The 23,200-nt window shown below is 38.2% G+C and overlaps 4 protein-coding genes across 4 annotated transcripts; 2 read left to right on the plus strand and 2 right to left on the minus strand.

Moving 5' to 3' along the window:
- The first annotated feature begins 412 nt into the window (after positions 1-412).
- On the plus strand, positions 413-3,204 carry LOC148187682 (uncharacterized). Its single transcript, XM_088086987.1, has 7 exons — positions 413-544; positions 689-988; positions 1,120-1,204; positions 1,450-1,547; positions 1,670-1,704; positions 2,174-2,213; positions 2,328-3,204. Exons 2-6 carry the CDS (start codon positions 721-723, stop codon positions 2,207-2,209), a joined length of 522 nt encoding a protein of 173 aa, XP_087943113.1. The 5' UTR covers positions 413-544; positions 689-720; the 3' UTR covers positions 2,210-2,213; positions 2,328-3,204.
- A 564-nt stretch (positions 3,205-3,768) lies between these two features.
- vdac2 (voltage-dependent anion channel 2) lies at positions 3,769-10,939 on the plus strand. The gene is made up of 9 exons (XM_042502358.2): positions 3,769-3,927; positions 5,263-5,334; positions 5,452-5,501; positions 6,129-6,281; positions 6,419-6,471; positions 8,077-8,304; positions 9,333-9,483; positions 9,578-9,635; positions 9,928-10,939. Exons 2-9 carry the CDS (start codon positions 5,268-5,270, stop codon positions 10,017-10,019), a joined length of 852 nt encoding a protein of 283 aa, XP_042358292.1. The 5' UTR covers positions 3,769-3,927; positions 5,263-5,267; the 3' UTR covers positions 10,020-10,939.
- Positions 10,940-11,849: 910 nt separating this feature from the next.
- LOC121954925 (uncharacterized) lies at positions 11,850-17,469 on the minus strand. The gene is given in 4 exon segments (XM_042502670.2): positions 11,850-14,056; positions 14,802-14,926; positions 15,016-15,977; positions 15,980-17,469. Coding segments are annotated over 4 exon segments (2,661 nt in total). The 5' UTR covers positions 16,245-17,469; the 3' UTR covers positions 11,850-12,747.
- A 140-nt stretch (positions 17,470-17,609) lies between these two features.
- Positions 17,610-21,443, minus strand: comtd1a (catechol-O-methyltransferase domain containing 1a). Its single transcript, XM_042502503.2, has 7 exons — positions 21,287-21,443; positions 21,080-21,198; positions 20,019-20,124; positions 18,678-18,796; positions 18,183-18,237; positions 17,949-18,082; positions 17,610-17,841 (listed from the first exon to the last, which is right to left on the minus strand). The coding sequence occupies exons 1-7, from the start codon at positions 21,339-21,341 to the stop codon at positions 17,689-17,691; spliced, it is 741 nt and encodes a 246-aa protein (XP_042358437.1). The 5' UTR covers positions 21,342-21,443; the 3' UTR covers positions 17,610-17,688.
- Between the last annotated feature and the right edge of the window lie 1,757 nt (positions 21,444-23,200).

A 23,200-nucleotide genomic window follows, 5' to 3' on the forward strand; every position in this document is an offset into this window, starting at 1 on the left:
GTCTAAGAGGTGGGTTTTAAGGGTCAGATTACAATTTAGAAATGTCTTTTCTATGCAACTAAATCTTTGAATTTCAGTTCAATTTCAGTTTTTTTATTTCAAATATTTTGAAGACTGTAGGCTAATGACCTAATAAGTAAAACAGCTAATATGAACAGTATGCCGGTCATATGAAAAAAGATTATAGTTAGCAGTAGCAATAATCCTGTATTTCTTCTTGTTGCAGGAATTCACGGGATAACCACAGTCAATGAAGTTTCAGTGACAACTGGAGCTTCTATAGTTATCCCATGTCTTTATGACTCACAATACATAAACCATGTGAAAGGCTTGTGTAAAGGATATTTCTGGGCCCTCTGCATTTTTAAAGTTAAAACAAACCAGCAAAATTCTGCAAAGTTTTCAATCTCTGATGACAAACGTCAAAGAATCTTAACTGTGACTATAAACCATCTGACGACTGAGGACACTGATTACTGGTGCGTTGTGGAGATTGATGGAGGGGGAGATGATAGAAATTATTTTCACCTGGCAGTCACCACAGGTAACAGCCTTTAAATCATCTTCACGCATGTTTCAAATCCCTTGTGACATTTTAACAATTCAGAGAAAAATGTCATTGTTAGTTCTGTTGAGTAACTGTTATCACATTACCCGTAGTTTTCTGTTTAATTTGTTTTCTTTTTAGGTACACCCAGTCTATATGTGGCTCAACAGGAGATGACAGGATTTATTGGAGACGACATGACCATCAGTTGTCACTACAGAAACTCTGGAGGCGTAAAGTGGTGCAAGCTGGGCGGCTCCTGTGTGACAAGTTCATCTGGATCAATACATGGAACAAAAGTGACTATCATCAGGAGAGTCCCCGGTGTTTTCACTGTAACTATGAGTGGACTGAAGATGGAGAGCAGCGGCTGGTATTATTGCGTTAAAGGATACTTACAGATGCCAGTGCATGTAACTGTCTATGAACAACATACCAACAGTAAGTATTAAGTAATTTGAATTTATAATAAAAATCTCTAAACGTTTTAATTTAATGTTGAAGTGATGGCAGCATTGTTTATTTTTGTATTACATTTGTAATTATAGTGCTAATTCAAATTATTTGTTCAGCAAAAGCAACTGTGTCACCCACTCCTGAAGGTGTGGATTTTACACCTCCCCTTAAAGGACCCACAACTCAAAGGGAACACCCAAGGTCAGCAGTCTTTGCATTAATATAACTGTATTTGGAGAAATTCGATCATGTTGTGATTGAGAAAACAGTTCTTATGGGAAGCTGTGACTTGATTGACTGATATTAGATACTGTAAGAACAGATATTTTGTAAATTACCAATATGATGAATAGATTTTAGATTATAATGTAGCACTGTTTACCTAAGTCTGTTTGAAAAAATAATAATAAAACTTTGCGTTGTGTGCTTAAAATTTCATGCTGCAGCCCTTCTGATCACTTGACGATTTTCAGCATCCGTCTGAGTGTGTTGATCTTCGTTGTGTTGGTGACCTTGTTCAGTTTGTTCATGTTCAAAAGACACAGTAAGTATGGTGAACTGATAAAGCCAATGTGTGTAAAAATGTTTTCAAATGAGGGCTATTGTGCATAACTGTCATCGAGCAGTGAGACGTCAGTAAAAGGTGTTTTTACTGTCTCTCTTTAGGGCAGACCAAAGTTGAATCATCAGCCGTAACTATGGTAAACTATGTGGAATAATTTTTAAATATAATTTTTCAAATAAAAAAAGAGGATTATCATCATTGGTTTAACTACAGTTCTATAATGTACCTTTATTGATATTACATAGATGCAGTAATCAGAACTCAACCAAGCATATGGAAAATATGTTTTATTGTAAAGGTAGCCATGTTGATGAAATCTAATATAATCACATCTAAAATGTTGCAGTTCTGCTGTAAATGACATTGTTTTTCAGCTTTATGTACTGTATGTAATGAACAGTAATGTTGAGAACATGGAAACATGCCAGGCGAAGTAACCACAATATACGCTAATACATAAGAGTGTTAAATAGACAGAATGCTAAAATATAAAAGTACCTTTTGTTATCCTTTTCACCCTATTCTTGCTGGCCACAATATTTAAAAGAAACATACTAAAAATCTACCAAAAACTTTTATACATGTGTCTCTTCTTCTTTTTCCAGAGGTACCAAGTGGAGAATGATGTGGTTCAGCAGTGAAATGGTAAATATTAGGATATCTTACAGCATACATATTGTAGTTCAGTATTTATTTATTTTTTGCATTTTTTTCTTTTCTCTTTCTTCTTCATTTGAAATTTCTTTCATTCTCCAACAGGTTAAAGGATGTTGCCTCTGCAGCGGCGAGCTGTTTTTATTTCTGTTTTTGTTGTAGTTATTTTTTTCTTTTCTTTTTTTTTTTACCTTTGCCATATATTTGTAAAACATTAAAAAGATGCACTGACCTGTTTGTTCGACCGTGGCATAGCCACAGTCTAAGGTAATATGCAGTACATGTGTATCGGATTATCTTATTACTGCGGCCTATTGTATTTCATCTTTTTTTTTTTAAATGTCTATACTCCTTTCATTCTTTTTAAAGTTGCCCATTTATTGCATGTTTAGAGGACAAGTCACTGCAATAAATGCAAATGAAGCAGAGGGAAAAGCAAAAGCAGAACATCTACTTATTTAAGTATGAATGAGAATATGTGGGTGTGTAATTATGCAAGTAAATATTGCATGACTTTGTGTTTGAGTGGCTGGGTAGCAGTAGTATATGCCCCATAGCCTAATTCTAATTAATTTGCATAGTCTTTTATCACAATAAATGCTTTTGCACATGTATGTGTGTGATGTTCTTACTGTGTTTCTGTTAAATGTTTTGTACTGTCATGTCTGGTTTGATGCAGCAATTTTTCATAACCCAAGGCTATTTTCCTCCAGGGGAAAAAATAAAGTAGCCTAACTTTGACCTTATCTGACACTAAGGTGGCAGAACTGGCTTCCAAACTTTGTTTCAATTTTGCACACAACAGTCGTTTTTTTTTTTTGATAATAATAACTTGCTTAAATAGCACCTTTAAAAACAGGTTTTGCAAAGTGCTTTTGCAAACAAGTTGAATACTTGCAACAGATGTAGTAAAAACAATTCAATTATAGTAGATGACAAAATGATATAAAGGAAAGCGAAAGGGAGAGGGGCACTGACCTGTTTGTTCAACCGTGGCATAGACACAGTCTAAGGTAATATGTAGTACATGTGTATCGGATTATATTATTATTATTATTATTATTATGATTATTACTGGGATGTTAATATTGTTGTACTGTGGCCTGTTGTATTTTATCTTTTTTTTTTTTTTTAAATGTCTATACTCCTCTCATTCTTTTTAAAGTTGCCCATTTATTGCATGTTTAGAGGACAAGTCGCTGCAATAAATGCAATTGAAGCAGAGGGAAAAGCAAAAGCAGAACATCTATTTATTTAAGTATGAATGAGAATATGTGAGTGTAGTAAAAACAATTCAATTATAGTAGATGACAAAATGACATAAAGGAAAGCGAAAGGGAGAGGGGGCAGAGATGCACAGCAACAGTAATGGTAACAGTAACATAACATAAAACATTAATAACAGACGCATAAAAGCAATAAATATAAATTAAAATAGCATGTCATAGCATCAATCAAATACATCAAATAATAACGAATTAAAAAAAATAAGAACGCACCCCTGCCTTGACGGGAAAGCATTTTCACTCAGGCACATGTGCGGCCGCGCCGGGTCCTGAGCCGGGATGTGATAGCTGTGGATTTCGTTGCGGTGCAGTCTCCTTCAGCTCGCCCTTCTGCCGGTGACGCCTGCCTGGGCCGTGCGGTGTGAGGAACATCTCCAACAAAAGTCACTTTAGTTTACCGCTAGCGCCATCCTCTTCTGGTAAGAGAACTTCTTAACCCGCCTGACACCGTCATACAGCTCCGTAACAAAGGAGAAGTAGCGTTTTAGCGCGCTGTATACACCGGCGCGCTGCAGGCTAGCGAAGTTAGCCGAGCTAGCTGCGCTCGGCACGCTGCGTCTGACACATGTCAGGTTAAAGCACGCGAGCTCTGCTTTCAGCTGCAAGTCTCGTGCTGCTGGAAAAGTGGCTGTTTTTCTGCAGAGCCACTCTTGAGAAAATAGTTACAACTTGTTAGTTAAACGTCAGTGAGCGTCTGGTTAACCTCTCTACGGCCTAGTTAGAGAGCAGTGGTGAGGTAGGTGGCGGAGTGAACTGGTTAATTAACCCATCCTCGATAATTGGGCCGGGCATGTGCCCCGCCACGCCTAGCTGTTCCTGCCAATTCACGTAAAGGAGTAGTTTTATAAGAGCCAGGCCTGAAGTAAGCACTACAGTGCGGCAAAATGGCTCCTCTGTGTCAGTCAGTAACCTTGTCTATCAGCTGTCAGGCACTTGAAATGATACTGTACCTGCTGTATAGTAATGCTGTCACTGTGCCAGACGTGTTGAAATAAAAGTGAAACCAGCTGTGTGATTGTGAAAGTGTATATATCAGCACTTAAACCACAACTTGATAACATGAGACTCATTTCATAGTAAAGAAAAGGTTTGACAGTGTGCAGCAAAGACTCATACATGCATCAGGTACAGGTCAAGACTGTGCAGCAAGGAAGATCTGTGCAACATGAACATGACACTGGTTACTAATGCACACTAATGGAAGGTCTAGCTCCACTCAACAGGTGCAGCAATGACAGGAAGAACAGGTACTATTGCAATTGACATCCTCATAAAGCAGGCTTGTTTTCTTGTGCTTTAAGAATCAATGGCTTCTTTACAAGCCCATATTTACAAGAAATCTTAAGAGTAAGAAGTTTATAGCCTGAAAACATAACTTTCCTAATGTGTTTGTAGCTCTGTTGCATTTAAACACTTTAATCTCAGGATACCGTACATGTATGTTGGTATGTTGGCCCTTAAGGCCAAATCTTGGTGCCTTTCATATCATGCAAAGACGTGTGCCCAAAAGCTTGCGATTTAACAGCTTCACTTATGGACCTTGCATTTGAAGCTGTGATATTAGTGTTATGCATATGCCACACTAATTCTTAGAGGAGGTAAATTGCTAAATTAATCAGGAAATATGTTATTAATTTTATAATTTAGTCTAGATCATTAAATTTTGGATTTCTTTTTAACTAGACTTCAGCTGGTAGAAATATACTTTGTATTGGAAGAGTAATTTTAATGTTGCATTTTGCTTCTTTCTCCAGATACAATGGCTGTGCCTCCCTGCTATGCTGACCTGGGCAAATCTGCCAAGGACATCTTCAACAAAGGCTATGGTATGGTTTCTTTAGGTTCTTCCGAGGAATACTGTGATTTTAAATCATATGTGTTTCCTAGTGTAGTTTATTTTGTAGACGAGCTTTGAAATCAGTACCTCACATTGTTTTCGTCAGGTTTTGGCTTGGTGAAGCTCGATGTCAAGACGAAGTCAGCCAGTGGAGTGGTAAGTTCATTTCTCTGTGGATTAAGAATTTAAAAAGTCGAACATACTTAATTTAAATTTAAGCAATTAAACACCATATTAAAGTTGCACAGGATAATGTCGATTTTGCGCTATAAATATTCACATTCGCATTTTTAGTTTATGACACTTCCTGTTTTTAAAATATTTCGCTGGCATTTCCTAAAACAAAGTGTAAGAAGGTAGCACATCACAACGTTTCAAGTCAGGAGACGACAAAATGATGTTTTGTCTTTAACTTTGAAATTTGGGATGTGCTGTCTTGTTTATTTGAGACATGATTATTTGATTTTGAGTTTAGCGCTTCATTGAAAAAGAAGAATGCCATTGTTGAAGCCCAACCTGCTTTTTCAGATACACTTTATTGACATTGTCAGCCATAAAGGTAACAAGCCCAGAAGTTCAACCACAGTAAATGTGCCACACTTCATTTATATTTGTTTTTAACTCAAGGGATTATTGCCGATCAGCCTAGCCAAAGTATGACTGACAGCCAAATGTAATGAGATATCACTGAATGAGTTTCTTTTGATCCATAGATATTTTATTCAGCGTAACTCATCTTTCAAATCTTGTGATTGATTTTTCTCTAAAATTGTCACTTTTCAGGAATTCAAAACAGCTGGTTCCTCCAACACTGATACCAGCAAAGTTGTGGGCAGCCTGGAAACTAAATATAAGAGGGCAGAATACGGCCTGACCTTCACTGAGAAGTGGAACACTGACAACACCTTGGGAACAGAAATCACTGTCGAAGATCAGGTCAGGAAAACATTCAAACGTTTTCTACACCTGTTATTTAACAACAGGTGTCTAAAATTAGTATCTACCCACTGAGCATTTCACAGCAACGTTCATTTCTTTTAAGGTCAAATGGTTTCCGTCATTGTTTCTTACAGATTGCCAAGGGCCTGAAGTTGACTTTTGACACAACCTTCTCGCCAAACACTGGGTAAGATACTGGTTTTCAAATAAATTATTACTAAATTGATAGAAAAGTTAGTTTCATGTGGATTTTACTTGAACTCTCATCTCAACACACTCAACCAGCGTGGTCTGCTCTGCCTGCTGCTTCTCTACATGAGTCACTTTTGCAACCTGATCTGTGTCATACATGCTTATGACCAGTGTAGTTGTCAGCCATGTGATCCCAGTCCCGATATGGAACGGGTCTATTGAAACACATTACTGGGATAGGCTGTTGGGATTTGCACTTTTGTGTGCATGAATTGTGTTTTGTAGTTTGTTGTTCCCTGTGAGGAATAAACAAAAACAAGTTTTACAAGTGTGCCCAGCTGCTCTGGCAATCCCTAATATGTTTACTCTCTATGAGGTGTAAATCACATGAGGAAAATGGCACGTGGCCCAGAGGAAGCACATCCTCTTTCATACTGAAGGTTGATGAGGGTGAAGTTACCCTGCTACACTGAGATGGCATGTTCAAGGCTGCGGTGTGGGAAGTAAACACCAGCACACTTTGGCAGTGTAAAAGTAGGAAACGTGGCTGATCATTTTTCTCCATCACCCAGAATTATGGCCTTTAGAGAAAAATGATTTTCATATCACATTTGCTACCTGAGCCGACAGCTGGCAAAGAGCATGTGTTTAGAAATATCTCTGGGGGGGTGTTAATATATGACAGTTGTTTTCTGAAGTGGGTTTTGCAACTCTCCGGGGTGCCTTAAGGACATACTCGATGAAGAAGCAACATTTACATAACCTTATTGTAACGTCTTAAAGCACTTAAAAACAGAGGACATAGGCAGTAAATCAGCCATGACAAACATTTGTTTTTGTTTTTTGTTTTTTTTTAAAAAAAAAAAAAAGAAGGTTTGAGAATCCTCTAAATCTGGGCAGACATTGTGCATATTTTAGTCTCAAACTGTTCATAAGACCTGATTAATTACCTCAGTTGGCTCTTGAACGTATGGGTGGGTTTCTGGCAGGTCAGAAGTTTTGGTAGGCTTGTAGTCTAAGCCGTTCCACAGTCTGACTTCCCTCGTGTGCTGTCAAAAGGTCTGTTAAAAACTGTAGTGGGTTTAAACATTTTACATGTTGTGGCCTGAGACGGCTGTGAAAAGCAGATGGACCACACTGTCTGCATCTTCAAGCCATCTGCGGCTCCATATTCTTTTTTTCTAACCTTACCTTCCATTCATATCAAATCTCACAGAGTAATGCTGCTCTCTGTTTATGTCAGCATGGTTGAGGATGCAGCCATCTTGTTTGAATATGTTTTATTGGAACGGTCACTGTAAAAACAGGTTTAACCTAATGTACAATGTCAATAAAGACACAGTCTCTGCCAGCGTAACTTGAACTTTACATCATAGTTCGGAGCATTTACATAATTTGTGTGTTTTTATTGTATAATGGTGACACATTATGCAAGAAGATGTTGTTTTCTATATATTTACAAGGTGAATGTAAATTTAACGTCCTTGGAGTAGCTTGGTAAATGGACTAAAAGTATGCACTACAAATGTTTTTTGATGCCTGATCTGACTTTGTTGTCATTTCTGTTAAGGTTAACCAAAACTGTGTTTCTCATCAACAGCAAGAAGAGCGGCAAAGTCAAGACCGCCTACAAGCGCGAGTACGTTAACCTGGGTTGCGATGTTGACTTTGACTTTGCCGGCCCCACCATCCACGGAGCTGCCGTCGTCGGCTATGAGGGCTGGCTCGCCGGTTATCAGATGAGCTTTGACACTGCCAAATCCAAGATGACCCAGAACAACTTTGCCATTGGCTACAAGACGGGAGACTTCCAGCTGCACACCAATGTGTGAGTACTGTCTACTCTTTGTTTTATTTCGCAGGATTAAACTTTAAGTTCCCTTGATCTAAAATTTGTTTTCCCGCAATCTATAAATGGCTATACACATGTGACTGTTAAAAAATATCATTAGATAATAGATAACTATATGTTTAATTTTTACAATGCCAACATGGTTATGTGTTTTTTTCATTGCCATGCAAAATGAGGAGCCTTAACAGCCTGAAGAGATAATAAAACGCAACAGAGCAGTCTTTGCAAGCTCAACCCAGCAAGTAACTTAACACAAAGTATGTTTACTTGTGTTAACATCTGCAGAGTTATACAACTGAGAAGAGGCACACATTTTTTCTGTTGTATGCTCCGAGTTGCTAAATGTGGTAATCCTCAAAATGATAAGTCTGTTGTTCATTATGAGTGTAATTAAACTGCACGGAAAACATGCTCACATTAATTTAACAATGGCAACAAGAGGCTCAGCGTCAATTTCCAGCCAACGCTGCAGCTATAACGGTAAAATGTGTGGTGTTAGACAGAAGTCGAGTAATTTATACAATACAGTTATATGGTATCACTGGCAGTTTACAACTCTTGTGGAAAAAACACATCTGTTGCTTCACTCCACAAAATGCAAACAATGGAGGCATTTTTCCAGCACCACAGCTTGTTGAACAATCACAGTTGGACTTGGAGCTTTTGATTCCTGGCTTAAAATAAATGTGCAATATAAAAGAGTACTAAAAAAAAAACAACAACAACATTTGGATGGCAGGTTCTTCCTGCAGTGTTTCATGCAAGGCTCAGAGGTCGTCATTTCTCATGTCTCTGCCTGGAAACTTTGTCTGTCAATGAAAAAATAAAAGGCGGTTTCCAAGATAAGCACTATTCCTTATATGGAAGCCAACAAAACTAAAGAAAACTGAAAGAAAATAAAGTGGATGAATGCATTTGAATGAGCCCCAGCACCTCTTTAGTTAGAAATTCTAGATTTCGGTTCCAGCAGCGTGAGATCTCTCTTATGCTTATGATCTTTGAAGCAATGATGGTGCTGAGTTTGGAGGCTCCATTTACCAGAAGGTGAGCGACAAGCTGGAGACGGCAGTCAACCTGGCCTGGACCGCTGGCAGCAACAGCACACGCTTCGGTATTGCAGCCAAATACCAGCTGGACAAGGACGCCTCCGTCAGTGTAAGTAGAGCAGCAGAAGCTTATAGAATGGGAAGGATAAAAATGTGACTATTGATTGTCTTTAACTGGGTTTTGTCTTTGTTTTTCTCTATAGGCTAAAGTGAACAACAATAGCCTTGTTGGTGTTGGGTACACCCAAACTCTTAGACCAGGTAAGGTGGTTTCCAACAGATTCATGGACAGCTGACAGATTTTTATTTTTAAGATGTTTACTTATTAAGTTTTGCACCTCCATTTTTAGAGTCTTGATTCCTTACACACTTTGGTTTTGAGCAAATGTACTATGAATGACATCCTTCCAGCAATGAATGAATGAATACTTCTTTAACAGCCTGTGTTTTCCTTTCAAGCCTCATTCTCAGAAGTCTCACAGCCTACTTTTAAGAGAAGTCATTTTTTGTTTGCACTTGAAATGCCTGATGTCGGTTCTTCTTACCTGTGCAGGAGTCAAACTCACCCTGTCTGGCCTGGTCGATGGCAAGAACATCAATGCAGGAGGCCACAAGCTTGGTCTGGGCTTGGAACTGGAAGCCTAAGCTTTCAACATACTGCAAGGGACTAGGGAATATCAGAAGAATCTGGCCTTAAATGTATGTCCAACTCAAACCAGCAAGGGGATATCTTTGGAGAGATTGGTTCAAAGGCTACGACAACAAACTCTAACTTGTTGAGTACCACTTCAAGTTGGTGCTTCTGTCATTGGTATACTTTACCTTTTGTTGCTTTTTACTTTGTAGTTGCATCTATTCAAGAGACAGCTGGTGGCATATTATTTATAAGTCATGTCATTGTTTCTGTCCAGCACTGCCATATTAATGAAATCCAGTACAATCCCTTTGCCTGTCATCAACTCTGTGGCTTTATTGTGATAATCCCCAGACAGTCGACATCAGTTGACGGTTTTGTGTGGTGAGCGTCGTCATACCTTCTCTGATTTAACAATCATGTCCATCTGATATTCCTTTGTCATCTACAGTTTTAATTTTCAGACCTTGTTAAGTACACTAGTCTTTTTCTGCTATAATTTAAATACTGCTGCACTCTTCCTGTTCATGCACACAAGGACAAACTAAAACTCTGTAATGTTTTGTTTTGCGTCGGCCATCAGGGTTTGTGATGTTCTGTTAAAGCTGCACATGTGACCTTCCCTTAAACTGGGCAGTTTTTGGGTTGCTTAAAGTCCGGTCTGTAAGTTTGAAAGAAACCCGTACAACATGGCCGACCAAGCAGAATTAGTTTTTGTTCATTCTGTACTAACGGACAACGTCGGGGGCACGTCATTAATGTTCACGGTAATGCCAAACTATCATTGTCCAGAAGAGGTGTAACTCAAAGTGGCACTTGTGCGCTCTTGGAAAGTGCTTCCCTGTGCTGGGCAGTGACAAAGCCCACAGGAAGTCTTGGAGGTCCTTATGTGTATGTATACATTTTCAATAAAGTCTTTGAACTCCATAAATGCATTTTTAATATGTGAGTTTAAAAATGCCACTAACAACAACTCTTTAAACAAGCTTGATTAGTGGTTAATTTGAACCTTTTAGAGGCCTGTATCACAGAGAAGGATTAAGTCGTTAATGTGCTAATGGAGTTTATAAGTGGACAGTAGTCAAGAATTATGCTGCATTCAGATGGAATCAGACGGGCTGAAAAAGCCATACGGTTGACAAAGAATGATATGAAATACATTTCATCATCTTGTTTGTTTTTTTAATGTAATTTTTTAGTAATGTCCAGTTTGTGTGTTCTCTTTGTGTGAGGGAGCTATGCAACATCCTGTTGTGAATTCCACTGCAGAGCACGGCCAAATGTTGAAATATTTTAAATTTGTTTGCAGTCTACCAACTCCCTGATTACATCTGAATGCAGCATTACATTTATCAGCTTATCTGACATGTAAACTTGGTAACTTTGCAGCTTCAGAAAATCTTTTCTCTAATTTTCACATTTTGTGTATTACAGTTGATTTTGCGTTTTTGTTCTGACGATCATGCACACCAAAAAGAAAACATGGAAGCATGTTTTTGGAAAATATTGCAAGCTTTTTAAGAAAGACAAGTTGTGCTGTATATTCAGACTATCCAGGGTTTTTGTTTTTTTTAATTATAGAAGCACACAACAGTAAGCTTTTGATTTGACTCCTGAATTTAAGTCACAAATCAGCTCCAATATTTTCGGGACCATGCCTTGAAGCCAGCGTCCTGCCTGTGTGCTGTGAGTGACGAAAGGTGTTTGAAGGGATGATTTTGATGCATAATTTCATGGCAAAATCCACTTTGTTCTAAGTTCTAATATTACTTTTTGCATACATGTTGGGTATGCATGGCGGCCTGCACTGTATAGTCTTAATGAATTTCTCTGGTGTGCAGGCTACTTTTATAACATAGGAAACGACAAAGGAAACGGAAGTTGTAAACCAAACAAAGCCAAATGTCATTGAGATATTGTTTTACGAAGTAGCAAAACTAAAGTTGGACACAAAGTGTTGAAGAGACCTGCACAATTATCCAAATGATCGAGACCAAAATAATTAAAGAAGCAATGATGACTGATACAAAATATAGGAAACAAATTCAGGAAAACAAGACAATCCTTGTCATGTTCTTAGATCATGATCTACACCTAGCCTGTGTTTTGGATATCCACATCACCCTTTTTTCTAGATTTATACATTTTAATAAACTAAACATTACAAGGTTTCAGTAAAAAAAAACAAAAACGCAGTAAGTGATGTATTGCCTAAGAGGAAAATTGAAATTGGATAATAGTCGATAAATCAGAAACAGCATGAAAGTGTAAGCACACAAGTAGATTTCCCATTGCAGAATTATCCACAGTAGCATTTATTAAGAGGACCAGCAAAGTATTCTGTTTTTTATTGCATTTATTTGTCAGCACATACCAAAGCAAATAAATATAGACATAATTTCAAATGTAGCTTTGCATCTTTTACATTCATCATTGCATCAGATAAGTAATGAGACAAAAGATTTAAATGCATCACATTTAGGCAAAGCTGTCGCATACAGTACATAACGAGAATCATGCTCTCTCCTCTTAAAACTATCATCCTGAAGAGAAGCTACAGCTTTCCTGTTTTTGCTTGGCTCAGGTTGTGCCTTAAATTTGCATCTGCATTTTAAGCCATTTTAGCTTCACTATCCCTGATATTTGCCCATCAGTTGCTGTCTCATTCATTTCATGGTGGACATTTTTAATCCTCACTTCCCTGACCTCAGCAGATATTTTCCCCGTTCAGCTTACATCTTATTTCTCTGACTTTTTACTCTCAACACTCTCAGTTTTACCTTGAGGTTCTTTTATTTTCTCTGAATCTTCAGACAGCTTTGATTTCTGAACCTGGCTTCCTTCCGGTACCTGATGCACCTCTTTGATTTCTGCATTGACAGTTGTCTTTTCCCTTGGCAACACAGTTTGGACTGTTTGAGTTTCATCCACACTGTTTGGCTTCTGATCCTCGACTTCTGGAAGACTTTTCACGTCAGATTTCAGAGAAGACTCTTTATCTTGACCTTTATTGCTACTGTCTTGACTGCCTTTTGCTACTTTATCCTCACCTGGTGCAGCTTCAGATTTACTGATTTCTTTCAGCTCAGTCTGACTGTTTTCCTTTCCCTCGCTCTTGGGTGTTGTACTTGAAGATAGTTCAGGTATTTCTGAAAGCTGCTCTGTCTCTACAGATGGAGTGCTCTTTGTCTCTGCTGTAAAATCAGCAGTTTTCTCAGCGGTCTCTGAAGTGGGAACCTCATCTTGCACTTGAACATTGCTTGGCTTTTGAGTTTTGTCTGATTCTTTGGACACTTTGGCCAAAGTCTTGTCAACAGGCATCTTTGCTTGAGCTGAGATAAAACTATCTTTCTCAGTATCTCCTTTTTTACCTTCATCAGATTTTTTCATGGGTTCATCCTCCACAGGGACCTCAGGCTTTAAATCATCTGGTTTTGAAGAGACATCTTCCTGATCTGTTACTATTGTCGCTGCAGCTTCTTTCTCCTCTTTTGTGTTTTCAGCAACTTTTTGATGTTGCTCATTTTCTTCCACATCGCAGCTCTCGCTTAATATAACTTTGCTTTGGGTATTTTTATCAATGCTGTTCTCACCTTCATTGTCAACTACTTCTGTCTCCTCTTTATTTTTTTGACCGTCCACCTCACCAGGACTCCCATCATCACCTCCATTTACTACATTTCCTGCTGATGCTACTTGATTCTGCTCACTGTCAGAAACCTGCTCACCGTCTTTCTCTCGACTGTCTTTATTATCGTTCTCTTCCTCACTGCTCCCTTTGTCTCTTTTTGTACACTCCTGTTCATCTTTTTCCACCTCCGTCTCCTCCGATCCTGTCTCCTCAAATTCTGACATCTCAATTTCCCTCGTGGTCTCCGTTATAATCTCCTCGACAAACTTATACTGCGGCTCGGCTCGTCTGTGGGGGCCTCCCGGTCGGCTGAGGCAAGGAAGGGTGTAAACAGGGGACTGGTGGTAGATGTAGGGCAGGGAGATTTGGGTTTCAGACATGGTGGATAGTCGGGCCTCCTCACCGCAGAGGAGTTTCCTGCAAAATAGTTGATAAAGATTATAAATGGCAATGACCAATGTACAGCAGTGATTCTAAATTTATTTCAGTCCTCATTAATGCTAAACACTTGAGACAGGTGCAAAAACTATGGTGTTGGCCTTGTAACATAAATGAAATTTATAGACTTCTTGTGTCTTTAAATAAGATTTGTTGAGTTCTTTGCCTTTTTAATGTACAATGACCGTAATATTGATGCTTCTCTGATTACCATAGTGCAAAATTATGTAAAATTTAGGTTTTTATTCATCTTTTCATGCCCAAAACGCTTGCCTTGGTGAATCCAATGACAGTTGTCATCAGTTGCGCACCCAAGGGAGGACCAAGGGAGGCCGGGGGGGGCTATGGCCTTCCCAGGTAGCGATATCTTTTGAAAGTACAGGCATTAGTCTATATGCACATCAGATAATTGGTAGAGCTGCCCAACTGACATAGTTATGAGTTGCGCACATCCCTAATAATTACTAAAATTAACTGTAAAATAAGAAACCAAAGTTTATCAAAGTGGCTTAACTTTAACTGACACAGTTTTCAACCAGTCTATAGACTACTAAAACAGCAAAACCAAATTCCTGAAATTCAGTTATGACTTTAGGTTTGATGTGCCACCCCAATATTTTCAGTGGCCCCATGTGGCCACCCCTATGAACATCTCTGGAAAGTCACTGGCTGTCACCTGAACTGTTTTACTTTAAACCCTGCACGTGCATTCAACACACCTTACCTGTAAGACATTATCTCCACATCCAAAGCCATCTTCACATTTAACAGGTCCTGGTATTCCCGCAGATAACCAGACATGTCAAATTTGCAATTTATAAGCTCATTTTCAAGTTCTTTGATCGTGTTCTGAAGAAAGAGAGGAGAAAACGTGTTTTACTGGACACCATGTGAACACTGGACAAGGCTAATGCACTTACCAAAACAAATTGCCTTACCTGATAATGAATCACTTCTTCCTTGTGGCGATCCTCGACGTCATGAAGTTGCCTCTCCAGCGCTTCCCTGGTGCCTTTAGCGCAGTCCAGCTCGATGTTCTTGGCCTGCAGGCGCCTCCTGACCTCCTGAATCTCCTGCTGGGTCGCCTTTAACGCCTCTCTCTTGCTCTCGGCTGCCTCCGTTAATCTTGCAAACTGAGATCGGAAAGTTTCTCCCATCACCTGCACGTCTGACACCGTATGACCTTCCAGTTGCGCCCTTATGTCCCGGAGTGCCGCAGTGACGCCGGGGTTGCCAAAATCATGCGCCTTTACAGTCACCTGCGCACCCTGGATTTGTTCAAACATCTCTGACACCTCTGCCTCATGGTTTCTCTTCAGGAAGTGGATTTCATCCACGAGAGCCTGGGCTTTCTTGTCCAGCTGCAGTTTCGCCTGATACGCGTCATTAATGTCCCTCTTGAGGACCACAATCTTGCTTTCTGCATCCGATCTGCTCCTCGCCTCCTGCTCATGTTGTCTCCTCAGCTTGGACAGCTCTTCCTCTAAATTCTGATGCTCGATTTCAATCTGATGCTTCTGATGAGTGATGTCCTGAACCAGCTGCCTCAGCTTCCTCAGCTCAGGTCCATACTCGTCCTCCAAACAAGATGCGGGCTTCGCTTTCCCTCTGATCTCCCCTATCTCTCTCTCCAGCAGCTGGTTCTGGTACTCCAGATGGTGCACCTTCTCGATGAATCCTGCAAGACGATCGTTCAAGCCGTGCATCACTTCTTTCTCAGTGAACTTCTCAGATAACGGCTTGGTCAAATTCATGCCCGTGGACGCGACGCCGGTGTCTAATGCGGACCGTTTTGGCTTGTACTGTAGATACTCATCTTGAGTGAGTGTGTGCGGGAAGACGAATCTGTGGTCCATGCTGCGAGTCAGGCTGCGGTGGTGGATGTCCGGTGCAGAGACGCTTCTCGCGGGCTCTTTATAACCGTCGCCATCTGCTCGCGCTGCAGAACAGAGCTGTCCGCGGTGCTGAAAAGGTGAAGCATCAGCTGATGCTGTGAGCTTACACTACGGTTTGTCGCAGACAGCAGTGACGTGGGTGAACTGACTGTAGATGGAGGTCCCAAAACAATAAACCCTCTGTGCATGTTTTTCATGTTATTATTAATTATTGTCATCATTATTACCATTGAGCGTGTAAGGGCGTTTAATATGTTGTTGAAGTTCGTCATTAATACCAGTCCACGGTGTTTTATAACCTACCTTTACTGATTTTACCAGATGACGTCATTTAAACGCCACATGCCAGTTATTTACAGGCACTTCTTACGACCGAGTTAGGCAGATTTAACCCTTTGAAACGTGAGAAATTTGGGAAAACATGGGAAGAAGGCATTGAGCAACAAAAGAAGAAATCACCAAAATAATTGCAAGAAATTAGTAAAAAAGTGCAAGAAAAATGTTGAGAGAGAGAGATAATTATATAAAAAAGTAAATAAACTGAAAAAAATGTTTAAAAATTATATATAGGCTATTTAGAGTTTTTTAAACATATATTTAAATATGTAATTGTGATCATTATAAATACAGCTTTTTTCTTTTTTCCCTAGACTTTTTCACTGAAAAAAATAATTTTATAAAGCTACTAGTTTCTTGCAATTAATGAAACAATTACCAAGTTGCTCTTTGCCTCTTCTACCAAGTTTGAACTAATTTGCCCAGGGTTCAAAGGTTTGAATAATTGTGAAAACCATCTGAAAGGTTTTCTCTCCCTCAAAATTATTCTTTGGCGTAGTTATTTGTTTTCAGCAGTGGAATGTAACTAAGTGCATGTGCTCAAGTAATGTTCGATGTTTACATTTGGTTCTACTTTAGATTTGTACTCCACACATTTTAGAGGGAAATTTAAATATAAAAATATGTTAATACTTTTACTTTAAATATCTACCTTAAATTCGCTTATTTTGTGCTGATAATACTTTTGTAATGCTACCTTAACTTATTCCAAGTAGCATTTAGAATGCAATTAGCTGCATTATTTTCATTTTTTTCTATGTGAACATGAATTATTCTCTGATGCTCAACCTGCTCATGATTTTTACTTATAGCAAAGTATTTCTGCATTGCAGTATTTCTATACTTTTCTATATTAATATAAAATAATTTATTCATACCACAACAATATTTTCTCAGATGCTCAACCTGCTCGTGACCTTTAAGGAAGTATTTCTACACTGTAGTGTTTCTGCTTTTACTTGTACTTTTACTACTTCCTTCTTTTCTTTACCTATTTAAGTATTTGAGTATATGTTTCACAACCGTTTTATGTTTTAATTTAATGCCAATATATAGATTCCATTTTCCCTGCAAACTCATGAAGTAATCATATTAAACTCATAAAAGTAAACATAACCTTAAACTCCTACTTGTAACAGATGAACTGTGGTTGTTATTTGAGTTATTTTACAGTCTTATGAAACTGTACAATTATTTATAGTTCCTTTATGACTGCTGTTCCTGTGAATACAACAAAGATGGTGTTGTAATGTTTAATCTGCCGGATGATTGTTGTAGCTGACAAAAGAAAAAGTACATCAGGCAGTTTACTCCACATATATTTGATATGAAAAACAAAAGCACAATTAAGACAAATTAGTAACTTTTTAAGTGCTGATTTTAGCGTTTAATGGCTATGGACAGCCCGTCACCCAAAGTGAGCATGCTCAGATCAATCCTCTCGTCCTTGTGTAGCTTCTTATTGAGTTGATCCAGAACTTTGGAGGTGATGTCACTGGGAGCAGGATTCACCACCTTTCCACTCCACAGCACCTTTAAACACAGTAACAAAAGTATTGTTTCATTCTGATCACTGACAAAAAGTTGCACACCTCTTTATATAAAGCTTTAAAAAATTTGCTTGTGTAAAGTGTACTTACATTGTCAATTGCAATGATGCCACCCGTTCGTATAAGCTGGAGGGACGTCTCATAGTATCTGTCATAGTTGGATTTATCAGCATCGATGAACACAAAGTCATAGCTTCCAGCTTCGCCGGCTGCTATCAGTTCATCTGATGTAAAAAAAAAAGAAAAAAAAAAGACAGAAATTAAAATGCACAAATCACTTTTTTTTAATCAGGCATCATGACTAATATTTATTAAGGCACTTACTCAGTGTCTTCATGGCAATTTGATGGCGGATATCTATCTTATCTTCAACTCCAGCCTAGAAAAGAAGATAAACTGTGAGATAATTGTGCAGAGACTTTCAGTGGTTTTTCTTCATTAATTGTTTTTTAAGAGAATGTTAGGGAGGCTAAAACAGGCATTGATTTTGTTGCTTAGCTTTGCATCTTTATGTGACACAGTTTCCTGAGCAGACACCTTTTTTACCCCCCAGCCTGCAACATTTTGTGAAGACACACTGACAGAAGGTAGATGTGCAGGATGTACAGTGTGCTGTCTGCTGCACAATTTTGCTCTGACAGAAGCAACAATCGGTCTTAACTGGCAAAATGCCAAATTTAAATGTAACACAAGTGTCAGGCTGTGTAATGAAACCTATATGGAGTTAAAAGTTTCATTAACAGTTCCTAATGCTACAGTATCTTCTTTTATCTTGTGTAGATGACTTGAATCATGTTGTTCAGAGCGACACTTTCTCACCTCTTTAAAAAACGGTTTGCCGATGTTGATGTAGGTGTCTTCTATTTCACAAGCTACAACACGTCCATTCTCTGGCATGGCCAAAGCCATGCTCAGTGCATTGTACCCAGTGTACATCCCTGCAAAATAAATATGATGTTAACTGAGTCACTTTAGTCCTTTTAAGATGATTAAAAGATAAGAGAGTCCTCTATGGGAGCAAAGAAAAGCTGCACATGGGTTTAAATCTAATGGACAACTAAATGCCTATTTCTAAAATTTTAAATTTTAAAATTTATTTTCATAAGTACTATACTAAAACTGCTAAAATTTAAGTGGTCATTTCCCGACACAATCACCAGAATACATTTTGCTATTGTACTGTACATTCCTGCAGACCTCAGATATGTTACATTGTACATTATTATGTATGTGAAACTTTACTTTTCACCAATTCTGTGGTTCACATGTGGTTCGGTTTAAGCACAAAAACCACTTGGTAATGGTTAGGATAAATGTTTGCTGTTTGGCTTGAAATACCCACTGGAACAATCATAGCTGGAAATGCAGCGATGACCCCGATTAGAAAAAGAAGAGAAATTACAAAAAAACCAAAACCTTTTTCATGGCACCTACCCAACAGAATATGCAGCTATGTCTTGGTAAAAAATAAAAAAACAATTGCTTTTCATAGCGCAATGGCCAGTGAAAACACAGTGACAGTTTGCTAAATACACCCAAATTTGAATCTTAAAAAGCTCTTTGAAACATAGTGATGTTGTGCTAAAAAATGACGGGCTTTGTTTTCTGTTGTTCTCGAACAGTTATCTGCTGTGGTTTGCAACTTAGCAGGTGTCTCACTTAGATGACATGCCATCCACCATCCCCTCCACCTCCTGATGATAAAATCAGCTCATATACAACAATTTAGAAACTTTGATGATATGTACAAAATGTACAAATGTAACGTATCCATGGTTTGAAAAGTGTACAATGCCAACATTTTCTTTTGGCAACTGGGCTGCTTTTCTGAACCTAAAAATTACATTATATTACATTAAAGTAAGAAAATAAATCATTAGATCAAAGTTGGTTAAATTTAGATACCAAAATTCAAAATAAAAAAAGTCTAACATATAAACATCATATTTGGGCCTGGATGGAATCGACCTCTCTGTCCTGTCAGATTGTGTTTTGTCAGATATCATTGGCTCTCAGGGTGAAATGTTTCTGTGCTATAAAGTCGGCAGTATTTGCCTTTTTTAACAGTAAGTATTCAGCAGTGGTTAAATTTCACAGTCAGATAATCAGTGGCCCTTTCTTTGCTTCCATAGTCTTGTATTTGATTTCACATAATCTCACCAATTTCAATGACTTTAGTTGCGTTTATCAGCCTAATGAGATTTGCCATAAACTGGGCTTGTTCGCTGGGAACCATCATGATGCTCCAGGGGTCTTCCATGGTTCTCTGAAATGAAAATATCCAAACTTTTCAGAAATATTTATATTGACTAAATGGACATTTCTTTGTACTCTTCAATGGCTGTGTATTGTTTTTCTGGCACCGTGCTGCCCTCTAGTGCTCATAAATTGTATTGCTCAGAGCCTGATATTATATCAAGTGAGTGGTCTATACAGCAAGTATTCCTCTAAGATATTGTAGTTTTATTGAAAGCAGAGATATTAGCATTTAATGTAACACAAACTACAAAAAAAGCAAATATAATTCTAAGCAGGTGTGTCTTCAGTTACTTTTTTAAAAAAGTATCCAGGTCCAAAGTTTGATCCAAAATTTAGAAGCAAGAACTTCAAAGCCAAAATCATTTTTAGTTATTTAGCCTGGAGCTTTAGATGACCAACCAGCCTTCGTCTGACCTAAATAACCTGCTGGTGGCTTCAGCATGTTGATAAATGTTGGCAGGCGCTTGTCCATGTTAAGCTAAAGGTGATCAAAAGAATCCTAAACTGAATGTATGTATGGGTGGGTAGACTATGTTGGCAGGTGGGTGGGGACTAAACAATCTGTATACCTTTATTAATATTAATTCTACTTTTTCCTTTCTTTTTTTCTCTATATTTGTATGTGTATATGCACTTACACCCTAATTTATTTGTTGTGTGTGAAGCACATTGAGCCTACATTGTATGAAATGCGCTATAAAAATGATGTTGACTTAACAAAACTGTGCAAACAAATTTAAAGATCTTAACTTTAACATGAGGTCTCGTGGTTGACCTGGTCAGAGGCCAAGCAGCATCATCCAGAAACTCATATGAAAGATGCAACTGTGTTTTGTTTTTTTTACTAAATCAGGTAACAAGTGAATTACTTTATCAGCGTGTTAAGATATCAGTACCCAAGTTATTGTTGTCTCCATGTCAGGATTAGACACCAGTGTATGGGGTTTACTTGGTTCTCTTACCAGTCTGAGTTTAGCGAGCACTGGATTCTCCCTCACTGAGTTATTCACAACATACTGCAGCACAAGATCGTCCTTCCCGTCGCCGTGGCTCTTCCCAATAAAGGCAGACTTTCCCACACCTAAAACAGGACAGCAGCTTCAGTTAACACCAGTCCAAGAAATCCCTACTAGATGCCTTATTATGCACACAAAAACACCCTCTCATACCTGACAGTACAACAGCAAGGCAAATGCAAAAAATCATCTGGATAACTGTAGCCATTATGCTCCAGGCTCTGGGCTTTGCTAAAGACAGATTGAACAGTTTTTGGTTAAATCCACTGAATTTCTCAGTCAGTCTTATTTGTACTGTCTGTGTTTGTTCTGTGTAACCTTTGAGAGGGAGGCTAAATGTATTGATTTTTCAGGCATGTTGCAAAAGTAGGGGCATTTTTGTGAAATATTAGTACCATATGTTTAACAAAGGAAAGTTAGTCAATGAATTAGTTCAAAGAACTAAGAGATTAAATGAGTGAAAATCACAGTAGACTCTTCGGACAAAGAGCTGTTTTTATAATACAGACCAAAACTGACCTGATAGTTTTTAGTTGGGTTTGTTCTTTTTATTTGCTTTGGTGAATCTCACAGTACTGAAATCCAAACAACAACACTTTCGTCTGTTTTATTTTTTTTTTTTTGTTTTCATAATCTTCCTGACTGTGCACTATTACACTATTACTCTGCCCTGTAAATCACTGCAATTCATTGTGAAATATGAACTTTTTTTGTATTTCACAAGACTTAACTTCCCTTACTGTTTACTTACATGTGAGTAGATTAACACACACACACACACACACACACACACACACACACACACAACAGACTCTAAATATATTTTCAGTTATTATGACAGTATGACAGTTACTTTAACACTAACGAACCATTGAGTACATACATTATTATGAAACAATTCAGATGTGTTACAGATACCAGACGGAACAATTTATTTTTAACACATACAGCCCATTGTGGAGGTTATGGCATTTGCTGTTTTTTTTTTTTGTTTTTTTTTACTGCTGCACAATACTGCCTCTCAGTGGCAGAAGGGTTTTGTGATTCGAGTCATTTTATTTTCTGGTGCAGTCCTCTGTTATGCTCTGTGATAATGGGTCCAGCATCTTCTTTTAACCTTTATTTGTTATTAAATGTGCTTGCGTAAAGACTTTTTTACTCTGAAAGGTTTTGGACATATGGAGTTTCATAGCAAAGCATAGCAAGGGCCATCAGTTTAAGAAAAACTATTTTCGATTCAAAATCAATTCCCGATTCAAAATATAAGAGGTGTAATTTCAGGATGTACTCCTAGTCTGTTTTGCCAGTAGCATATTATGTTATGAAATGCAAAGTGTGTATGAAATTATGGAGGTTTTATTATGCACAAGTTTTTTTGTTGTAGAAGACCTTTCTCCCAAGTGTTGGGAATCAGAAAGTGAAAAAATAAACATTGTAATTGTTATAGTTCAAAAAATGGACACACTTTTCCCATTTTCCCAAGTCCCATTGTTTTTTTGCAGTTGTTTGTGTATCCCATTATCTGTGCCATTCTGCAAAGCAGCTCCTTGCTGTAATGCTGCAGAGGGCCACATCACACTCCTGACACTTCAGAGAGGGGCCTGATTCTCCTGCCTGCTCTGCCTGCAGTGAACACAGAGCTTACATCCATATGAGGCCCTGCTGCTTGTTACACTGTCTCCTGATTTACCCTTGTTTCATTATTATTATTATTATTATTATCATTATTATTATTATTATTATTATTATCATTATTATCATTATTATCAGTATCATTATTATTATTATTATTATTATTATTATTATCATTATCATTATCATTATCATTATCATTATCATTATTATTATTATTATTATTATTATAGGGGCGACCAGAGTTTATTCTAATGCAGGAGGCGCCACCAATAACACAGAGCGATAGATAAAGTAGGATTAGACCAATCACGGTGCAGTTTGCTCCAGATGACGTATGGCATACGTATGCGGATACAAAGCGTCGACTCGTCTGCCGATTGGTGGATAAGACCAACGCAAACCTCTGTCTTCTCACCAAAGGAACCATGGGAA

This window comes from Plectropomus leopardus, chromosome 13, assembly GCF_026936395.1.
Source record: "Plectropomus leopardus strain MGB_pleo_1.0 chromosome 13, ASM2693639v1, whole genome shotgun sequence".
NCBI classification, from domain to species: Eukaryota; Metazoa; Chordata; class Actinopteri; order Perciformes; family Serranidae; genus Plectropomus; species Plectropomus leopardus.

Excerpts from the sequence above, each read along its gene's own strand:
- LOC148187682 (XM_088086987.1), top strand. The coding sequence starts at position 721 with ATGACAGGATTTATTGGAGACGACATGACCATCAGTTGTCACTACAGA. Across the intron at positions 1,205-1,449 it reads ACTCAAAGGGAACACCCAAG|CCCTTCTGATCACTTGACGA; the intron begins GTCAGCAGTCTT and ends TTCATGCTGCAG. Across the intron at positions 1,705-2,173 it reads AATCATCAGCCGTAACTATG|AGGTACCAAGTGGAGAATGA; the intron begins GTAAACTATGTG and ends TTCTTTTTCCAG.
- vdac2 (XM_042502358.2), top strand. The coding sequence starts at position 5,268 with ATGGCTGTGCCTCCCTGCTATGCTGACCTGGGCAAATCTGCCAAGGAC. Across the intron at positions 6,472-8,076 it reads ACCTTCTCGCCAAACACTGG|CAAGAAGAGCGGCAAAGTCA; the intron begins GTAAGATACTGG and ends TCTCATCAACAG. Across the intron at positions 8,305-9,332 it reads TTCCAGCTGCACACCAATGT|CAATGATGGTGCTGAGTTTG; the intron begins GTGAGTACTGTC and ends TGATCTTTGAAG.
- comtd1a (XM_042502503.2), bottom strand. The coding sequence starts at position 21,341 with ATGGCTACAGTTATCCAGATGATTTTTTGCATTTGCCTTGCTGTTGTA. Across the intron at positions 20,125-21,079 it reads TGCTCGCTAAACTCAGACTG|AGAACCATGGAAGACCCCTG; the intron begins GTAAGAGAACCA and ends TTTTCATTTCAG. Across the intron at positions 18,083-18,182 it reads AATTGCCATGAAGACACTGA|ATGAACTGATAGCAGCCGGC; the intron begins GTAAGTGCCTTA and ends TTTTTACATCAG.